Here is a 10,028-nt window from a genome sequence, read left to right on the forward strand (position 1 = left end):
TGTTATTTGTTGGAAACAAATACTAGCAAGTTAGTTCTATGTGCTCCCAACATTATTGACAAACATTTTCCGGGGCAGGAACACCACTGAATCTTTGAACACTGGTTCTGTGTGAACCTCCAGAGCAGCGTGTTGATGGGCTTTTTAAAGCCACATATCTGACTGTGTCATCGTGAACGATTCTGCTTCTTGTACAATCCTATTCCTGTCTATTATGCCAAATAATCCTGCTATACACCCCCTTTTTCCCTGTCTCTAAGAAGCTGAAGGGGGAAACGACTGTTGATAAGTAGAATTCAGTCTTCAGCAACTTCTTTGTTGGATCTCTGTCTGTGGTGAAGATGAATCTTACTGCTTGTGTCATGGATTTCCATACTGACATCTGAGAGCTCACTCGTATCGCATGTCTTGGGGGCACTTGCATTAGGGCCTTGTGTTCCTTGGAGTTTGCCTTTGAAACTGGATGACCAGTGGGTAACTGGAGTGGCATTCATCCCTACAGGCTCCTGAGGTTACGGGAATGGTCCTAAAGACTTGGGCTCCTAAAGAGCCCAAGCAATCTTCATCTACCCTGTTTTTCTTTTATTTCTCCCAGTCTTGCTGTCCAAATTTTCCTGTAGAAGTGGAGCAATAGGGTTCCCCAAGATCAACACTTGCTTATCTCAGGTTCAATGGCAGCTGTGGCTATGCTTTCAGTACTTCTGTTTTTTCAAGTGTTGCCACTACATGGTAAATACCAGCCTTGTGAGGTCTGGACTGGCCAAATGTTAAGACCTACCAGGAGCTTCCTCCTAGGTGGTGAAGCACCCTGCCCTGAAATAAGTCTGTTGCAAGCTTCCTTGTGATCTTGGAGCTGGAGTGCTGTGGATCTTGTCTTAACCCTTCTCAGCTGAGTAGGCTGTGGGAGGTGGCTTGAGTGTGCTTCTTGGGTTAGAATAGCATAAGGCAGCTGATGGCTTGGCTTTTCAATTACAGAAACTATAGAAATACAATGCCAGGTTAGTAATGCACTGCAAGAAAACGTGTTAACCAAAATGCTTATCCTTAATTGTGTAGATCCCGTCATTCTTTAGCTATCAGTCCTTTCATCTAGAGAAGCCAAGAAGGGAGGACTTGTCAATTTAGAATAGACTTGCTTACCAACATCTCAAAGTTGAAACTCTCAATTTCTTTGTTCCCTACATATTTCTTCTCCAGCCTCCTCACTGTACTAGGGTTACCTGGGGATAGAAATAGGTAACTCCTATTTTAAAGTGTTAGCCCTGTGAATATATAAACAGAAGCACTTACTTAAGCAGAAATGACTCAAAGTTACCCAGGCTTTATCTCCCACCCCATTTTTAGAAAATAACTTTATACTTTTTGTTTCCTTTTGCTCTTGCCTCACTGAGCTTTTTCATCTCTGCTGTTTTCTGGATTCCTTAGTGTCCTCACATATTGCTACTTATTTTGTAGTGTGAGAGGTGTGTAAGACTAGTGTCAATCATGTGATTGATGCTACCTTATGCTAGGAACACCAGGAAGGATAACGGCTTATGCTGGGAAACCAGTGGGGTTTGGTATGAGAGCAGCTCCTCCTGAATTCAGTGTTCTGTAGCCTCGTCCGAATCAGAGCAAAGAAAATGGTCAGGCAGCTGCAGTCGTATGTCAAATATTTAGACGGGCCTTTATCTTCGTTGTGCCTCAGGCCCGCTCTGCTTTCAAATGTGAGTGGCTCAAAGTACTGCTTGTGAGCTACTCCTGAATTCAGTGTTCTGTAGCCTCGTCCGAATCAGAGCAAAGAAAATGGTCAGGCAGCTGCAGTCGTATGTCAAATATTTAGACGGGCCTTTATCTTCGTTGTGCCTCAGGCCCGCTCTGCTTTCAAATGTGAGTGGCTCAAAGTACTGCTTGTGAGCTACACAACGAGCTGTTCCTTTTTGCTGGCATCCAAGCAATAAAAATAGTCATACTTGGTTTCCCAAAATATTATTGCAAATAAATAAGGATGAAAGAGGCTGCAGAAAAATATATACCAGTCTGTCAAAACGCTACGAGGCTTATGTTTGTAGGGAGACTATTTTGGAGAAGGCTAATGGTAAGAAAATGAGGTTTTTAATCTGATGATAAAATGCAGTACAGCAGTCCTCTGTCACTGTTCCAAGAACACAGCTGATGCACAGAGTATACGTGGTAAACGGCTTAAAGATGGTTGAATTTGCCGAGATGAAGGGAGGTAAAACTGATACAAAGTTGTCTGTCTCTTGCACCTGTCTTGTTTACTTTTTTACACTTCTAACCATTAACTGTTTCCCTAATCTCTGCTAATTACATCCTTAATTACATTAATATGCATTTTCAAATCTTAGCAGGAGAGCCTAAATTTTATAGTGTTGAAGCAGTGTTTTGAAGAGCCGCCATCAAGTTCTAGGGAATCAGAGTACACTGGTCTTCTCTCCTAGACGCAAGGCTAACCTTACGCTGTATTTTAGGGGTAAAGTACAGTAGTAGCTTTATTACGTTGTACTCTACCCTTTGCCTACGCATTAATCTGTGGAGTTTAATGACTTCTTCAAAGCTTTCCTACTGCTTCCCAGAATAAGCTGCATAACTTGGAAAAGGGACATTGTCAGGTCACTTCGGGGCCAAACTTGCACTATAATGCATTGATTAGAAAAACATACCCTTAAAGTTCTTAAAAGCTTGAGCTCAAACTGTGTAGTATGGAACTTGAAAGTAAAAATGACAAGTAAGTGAGGCTTGTCTATTGCTGCTAGTCAGGCAGAGAAAGCCAAAAGCTATCTAAATGTGTCTTAATTCTTTTTCACTGCAGTCTTCTGTAGGAAGTGCTGGCTTTGCTGCTGATAAAGGGAGCTCTGCTGCATTCAGAAGGACTGAGCCATAATCCAGAGGGTTCTAGGCTTTAAGAACAAAGTAACCTGAGAGTGTCCCTTCAGCGACAGAGCAGCCAGTTATCAAACTTAACATTCTTTCTTCTGTCACTGTTGATCTTAGTCTTGCTTGTGTAATGACAGACAGCGTTCATCCTTTCATTAACTGATGCCTTTTCTTTCTTTCCTTTTCAGCAATACTGGTACTGGAGTAATCGCTTCCTAAACAATTTTGCAGAAATGTAAGGTTGTTTTGTTGCGTGCATGTGTCTTTAGCAACACATCTACCAAAACTTCTGCATGTATCATGTGTAAAGATTATTTGCTTTCCCTAAAACAAAACTCATTGTGTTCTCTGTGGAAGAAATGTGTGGTACCATTAGGACTTCATTATACAGATGTACAAACGTGCAATATAGCTTACCGAATTGGAAACTCTCTCCAGAGAAGTTTGGTTTCTGTGCTGCACGGAGAAGAGTTTGTTTCTCCTTGAACAAGAATCGCGGAGCTGTCAGCCAATTTTCCATATTTCTGTATGTAAAATGTCAGTTTATAAAATGTACAATATCAAAATAATGCATGCCTGCGGCTGTAGACAAATCTTTCTCTGTATTGTATCATCCAAACATACTACTCTGTAACAGCTTATGTACAATGCTACCCTATTTATAAAATTCATTGAAAAGATTACAGATTAATGTTAAACCGTAAGCCTCCAGTTCATAACTTTGGATTTTTTATCATGTGTGCAAATGAACCTATTTTGCACTGTAATGTAACTTATTTAAATCTAAGGCAGTAAGACAGATGTTGGTGCAATACAAAATATTGTGATGCATTTATCTAAAAAGAAACGACCGACTTAGCCAGTTACCACAACTGCATGTATGACCTTTAGTAGTTGTAAATAAGATCAGTTGTCTATTTACATGCTGACAGTAAGAAGCATCACACCTAGTTTCATTTGTATCAGGTAAATAAATTTATTCTACAATACATACGTTGCGTGTTATTTTATGCACTTTGTTTTCCGCAGGTACATGTGTACATACTTCAGTGCTCTCATATTAATGCCAGGATGACACTTATAGCACCAACCATTGCAATCTTTCCTCCTAGAACTATGCAGATGCCAGCTGCTCTTCCGGCAGTATTGACCTCCTCGCTGGTGTGATTTCCTCTGTCCAGGGGCTTGTGTGTGTGTTTAAGGGACACTGTCACGTACTTTGATCACTCAATTTTTTTAAAATGCTCCATTGTTTGTAAAATCCCTCTGAGAAACTTAAAATAAACATTTCTTTCCCAACTACATCTTCATTTTTTGTCCTTCTCTATTTTCTAAATTGCCCCAACCTGAAGTAGCTGCTACTCTCTTCCCCCTTCCGTAGGCAAAAGGCTTCAAAGTACCCCCCACGAGCAGCCTGCTGGGAGTGCTTCTGGCAGTTACGGCTCATGCCGTTCCCCAAAGCATGGGCAGCAGTCGCTGTTAAGCATGAGGCAAGACTAAAGGCGCTCCAAGGCTAAAGGCTGGATTTTCCAAGTGTCCTGTAATGCTCTGACTCCAAAGCCCATAAACTGAATTTTGTTTGGAGTAAGAGGAGGGGGAGCCTCTCTAAATACGCAACTTCAGCCAACTACAGTACTGTGTGAGAAATTAAATGTAATGCCTCTTAACCTCCAGCCCGTGATACCAGCACGCTGCTAGCAAACGGTGTTATCCAAATGAGGTGACACATCTGAGACCCTTCAAACACGACAGCGTGAGGTTTAAAAATACTAGGGCTGAATTCCATTGTTCAGCTGAACCGTAAGATGGTGGAGGATGCATTAATACATAGGGCTGAACTGCTCGTGCCTGCTTCCTACTATGGTAGTGTTGTTCTAAGCAAGCTGAGCTCTGCTCCTAACCTCTGGGCTGAGGCTGTCAGAACCGAGTTCAGCACTCAGCTGTTATCTACAACTGCAGCGCTTCCCCCCGTCTTATTTATAGCCTGGCTTCAGCACACACCAACAGCACCGTCGCCTGCAAGCCTTCCCAGCTGGTCTACTGCAGACAGCACAGGCGCAGCGAGCGCCCGAAGGCAGTGGCAGATGTCATATTAACGCCTTACACAGACACCCCAGCTAAACGATTAAAGTCATTTGTCCAGAACACAGTGGAAGAAACTGCCCCATTAGCACCTCTCCCCCTGTCATAACCTCTAGCCTTGCTTTAATTAGGAACCAACAACGAGGCTCACTTCTTTCTCAACAGCAGGCAGCTGAAGTCCGGTTTCTCAGACCTACGCGCTCAGGTGTTGTACCAACACAGCTGTGTGAAAGTTACTCCTGCTGCCCAGCTGATCTGGTGTCCCTTTTTTCAACTTGCAGAAATACATGTCGCCAGCACTGGTACCAAGTGTAAAGATTAGTGATGATACGAAGTCATTATTCAGAGAACAGCTCTCGCTCCATCTGCATTGCTGCCACGACGAGTTACATTCCATGGACGGTTTCAGCAGTTCTGCGTTCAGACAGCGCCTCGCTGGTGAGCAAACTGAGACCAACCTCTCCACTTGTTTTTAAACGTTTTTTTAAATTATGATCTGCAAGATTCACTCGTAACTAGTCACCCAAATGAACTGTAAGCAGCACTTTGGAGTACAGCCATACGAAGAAAACATGACGCTCGGGGGGGGTTGCTAGGTACTTGAGTGCAGGAGTGTGTGGTAAGAGATGCCAAGATAAACAACTTCATCTTCCCCCTCCTCACTGCAAACCCCTGCTCTAAAGCGTTGCATGGATGAGGCCACTGACAGAAAACAGTTCCCCACAGCTTCAGTTATTAGGCATTATAGATACATTACATCAAATTCTAAATCCAGAGGGCAGAAAATAGCCCTATTTTTACATTGAGGTGAATTTGCGTACGATTAGAACCCACATCCACCCCCAGGAGGGTGGGCGAGAAAGGAGAAAAGCCTCGGGGGGGGGGGGGGGGGGGGGGGGAGGAGATGGCAAATTTGCTTTGCAACCTCAGCTAGGAAAAAAGCCACAGGAAAAGTCACAGGACTGTAGAAGACAGATGAGCAATCCACCCTCTGCTCAGTCTGCAGAGCTCTGTGCACCTGACGCATTCTTCTGAAATATTTCACCCCAACAATTTAACCACGTGGAAGTGCAGGGAAGCCTTCGGACATCAGTTTAGCAGGCTCGGGCTATTTGCCTAATCAGGGCAAGTCCCTGTCGCTTGTGTAAACAGAGACAGTGGGAACTGAACCTATAAGGATTATCCCCTTACAAGTGAATCCGTAAGAGTTATCCTCTTCCCCCTCCTGGAGCTGCTGGTGGGGAATGTGCAGTATCCTGGGACCACCTAGACACTTCCATTTGCGTTAGTGCTTTTGGGGCAGTGCCAGCTTGCACGTAAGCCAGACACAGGATTTTGCTGACATCACCAACTTTAAGAGAAGAGGTAAAATTTACCAGTCTGGCTCTTCAGGCATGGCAAAGGAAGGGACTTTTAGGCCAATTTTACACGTGTAGGTTCAGGAGTCCAAGGAAAGCAGCCGAGAGGCAGGGAGCTTACAGCAACTATGAACGGTGGCCAGCCTCCACGAACCGCTTCCGTTCAGCCTCTCTTTGAGGCAGAGAGGCTACCATAATTAACTGAAATAAAGTTCAGAAATGGCCACAAACACCCAAAACCTGCTAAGTCCAGGCTGCTACAAACCTCCTGCTATTTACGCAGGTGGCAGAGTCAATTTTTCCTGCAGAGGCAGGCAAGGAGCACCGCTTTACTGCCAGGGTAAGATAACATCAGTGGCTAGCAACAATCAAGCTGCACCCAGCTCATGCCTTCATAACCAAGTCACGCAGCTCCAGCACACCGTGATTGCAAAACACCGAGCGTTTTGATCTTGCGCTTGCTGCTGCCCTGCATGCAGCGAGGCAGGACACCCCAGACAGAAGTCGTAACTTAAAAGAAGTTTCTCCTGTCACTGCCCTTCGCCGCGACTTAAGCATTAACGCGGACCTTCAGTTTAGGTACAAGACTGACCTGCACCAGGCAAACCATGGACAGGAAAGCTCCCACCACCCCTTAACTCATCAAATGTGTGGCCTTTCCCTTTCCCGGGAGAACAACCTCACCGTCCATAGCCGGGCTGACTCGGGGCTGCCATGCCAACAACTATTCATGGTGGAGCTCTTCAGCTGTCCAGCAATTCCTGCCAAATATCCATCATCTCACCATGCTGCAAACAGCAATTCCAGTCCTGTTTTGCAGCAGCTGCCTTGCTGTGGATACAGTTCACCTCTGGCTATGAGTTATGGGTACTAAGTCCTGTACCATTATAAAACCTAAGCCTCTGGTTCGTGGGCACTGCAGCTTCTCGGGACATCCCACCAAGGGGCTTCATACATTCAGTGAACTGATAGCACAAGAACCCAAGCCACAGCCACCCACCCGTGCTCATAAACCAGCCGTCAGGTGCTGGAAGCCTCAGCCCCAACCAGAGAGTACGGACTCATGATGGGCTGCTTTCCAAATCCCACGCTGCTCTTGCTTACAGCTCCCAAACCTCTCACAGATCAAAAAGAAAACCAGGAGAAAATCACTATAGCATCGACTCAATCTCCAGTCCGTCAGACAAGGCACGCAAACTGCAGGTGGCCTGTCAGAAATCAAGGCCAAGTTTCCAAAGCACCCAGAACCTGCTTTAACAAGTTCTCCACCTCCTAACGTTACAGAACCTCCCCAAGCAGCGCCGCCGACATTTCTACCCACATTGTGTCAACCAGACTCTGCAATAAAGCTGTATGCGACGTGCCAAAACTAGCCTGAAGAATTAATGTGTGCTGCACAGCACCAGATCTACACCAGCACATGTAACTAAACCAGAGAAAGGCTACTGCTGCCGGTGGCTGCCTACTGCAGCAGGGAACAAGGTGCTCATTCCCTTAGTCTGGGTTGAAGGACAGAGCTAATAAAGGTGTTGAAGTGAAATTCAAGCACCTAAAATTGAAGTCCCGAATTCCTTTCTCAAGTTGACGCTGACCCTGGAGCACACAGACTTCCCAGGACACTCCTCTCTTCTTGGAAATTGCTCTAACTCCTGAAGTCACTTTTCTGTGTCTACTCAGAGCTGCCCTGGTGAGACCAGCTCAGCATTTAGCTCTTCTCTACACCTCTTCAGGTTCCACGTGCTCATTCAGGAGGTCTCTACCTAAGCCAGAAGGGCTTTTATCCAACAGATGTACTTTGAAAGACTAACAACATCCGACCTTTCACAAGACGGAGCTGCTGACACTCTGATCTTAAAGCCTAATGGGACTAAGAGCTCCCCTCACCAGCTGCACAGCAGGCGTTGGTCTTTGAAGTCTTCACCAAGACAGTTCCATCTCCGTGAAAGCCCCCTGGCGGCGTCCCACCAAGCTACTCGGTTCCTCTTTCACCTGTTGCTAATGGCCCAGTGGAAAGGCAATCCTCACTGGCTTGGCAATGGGACTAGACCGGGGTTAGGAGCGGGCCGTAGGCTTTCCCCTCCCCTCAGGGCAGGGGAGAGGAACGGCCGAGTCCTGCCTCCGATAGGCAATGCTTCCCTTCGTGCCATGGCTGCACACCCAGCAGCCCAGTGTCCTACCCAAGGAATCCCTGTAGCAAGATGTAAGTGTTCCTACACCTATTTAAGACCAGGTGATGGATGTTCTTCCTTCCACCATGGAAAGCCTCTGAATTCATGGCACGGATGGTAAATCATGGCACATCTGAAAGCCTCCTTCATGGCACGGATGGTAAATCATGGCACAAAAGGAAATGAAACGAATCTTTCCTAATCACCCTTTTCAGGCAGTAGAGGCGGCAGGAACAAAAGCAGAAATCAAAGCACAGCACAGGAAGGGTTAAACCCCTTTTGCAAAAACTCAAATATTTCCAGGGCTGGAGCGTTACTGGGTGGAAGGTCCTTAAAACTTCTCAGAGCCCAGTATTTCTGTAAGGGGAGCAAACACTTGACAGAATCCTCCAGCCTTATCGAATTGGCCGAGTTTCAGCGTGACATTATCCTCCGCAGAACAGACACCGAGAAGTTCGCTGGAGCCACCTCCTTTCCTACCTATTAAAAGCCATCCTGGTTGAGCTGACGAAATGTTAAAGCCTGTCTCCATGCCCTGTTCCTCCTCTTGTAACCGCCAGCAGCGACACCAGGATCCAGTAGTTACCCAGGCCAGCTAGAACTTCGGCTAATACAAGAATTACAGTTTTTTTCCAGAGTAATGCCAAAAACTTTCCCCTCATTAAACAGTTACCTGCATTCCAGGCCACGTGGGACTACCAGATCGACAGCGACAATTCAATCCATACAAACATTGCCTCCATCGCACTTTCACTGTGGACCTCAGCAGGAAAACCAGAAACTGAGGTTACACCGCCGCCCCACTCCGTCGCTGGCTAACTAGGACCCCGTCAAGTTTTACAAGGCAAAAAAGCTCCTCGGTCACAGATCGCAGCTTTTTACTGGCTTCCCGACAGACAAACATGTATCTCAAGAACCGTATGGACAGCAGCTTACACAGACCAGTCTAAGGAGGATGCGTATCCACAGATCGCTGTTCTTGCTCTGCTGATGTCATCACGCTTAAGTTTCCTGGAAAACTACCCAGTATTCCAAGAGGATGAAGCCAAGTTACCAGCTTCAACTCATCAAACCATACTGCGCGTCAAGGAATAACACAATATACTATACACTAAACGTTAGGGAAAAAGCAGGAACAACAAAAATTCAGGGAATTTTTAAATAGTTAAATAGTTCTGGGAAAGAGCTGGCATCTTAACGGCCTTTATAGCAAAGCACAGGGCAACGCGTCACCTCTCCAGCACAGGAACAGGCCCTTTTGTGCTGCCAGAGCAACCCAAGTTCTTGGATCAACTGCCAATGTAAGTAGCTCATTCTGCCAACCATTAAACTCTCCCAGCCCAGGGAGCCCAACTGGGAGATGTTCCAAATCACCGAGCCCCCATTAGCGAAGCAGAGCCTGCTGCTGCTGCCTGCCCGTCCAGGCACTTCGCTTTAATCGGACTTTTTGTTCTCTGTAAATATTTAAGAAACTTATATCAAGTCCAAGTCTCGGGACATGGGATTCCCCCCCCCCCCCCCCCTCCTAAAAAGCCCCACAGGG

The 10,028-nt window shown here is 45.9% G+C and overlaps 1 protein-coding gene across 1 annotated transcript in view; it reads left to right on the plus strand.

The window, feature by feature from the left end:
- Positions 1 to 4,179, plus strand: part of ATP2A2 (ATPase sarcoplasmic/endoplasmic reticulum Ca2+ transporting 2) — a 50,093-nt gene extending 45,914 nt beyond the window's left edge. The window contains exon 21 of the mRNA XM_009283904.1: positions 3,066 to 4,179. Coding sequence (XP_009282179.1) covers positions 3,066 to 3,085 — 20 coding nt within the window. The 3' untranslated portion in view covers positions 3,086 to 4,179. The remainder of the gene's footprint in view (positions 1 to 3,065) is intronic.
- Positions 4,180 to 10,028: the final 5,849 nt, after the last annotated feature.

The sequence above is a fragment of the Aptenodytes forsteri genome, unplaced genomic scaffold (genome assembly GCF_000699145.1).
Source record: "Aptenodytes forsteri isolate BGI_AS27 unplaced genomic scaffold, ASM69914v1 Scaffold118, whole genome shotgun sequence".
NCBI lineage: Eukaryota > Metazoa > Chordata > Aves > Sphenisciformes > Spheniscidae > Aptenodytes > Aptenodytes forsteri.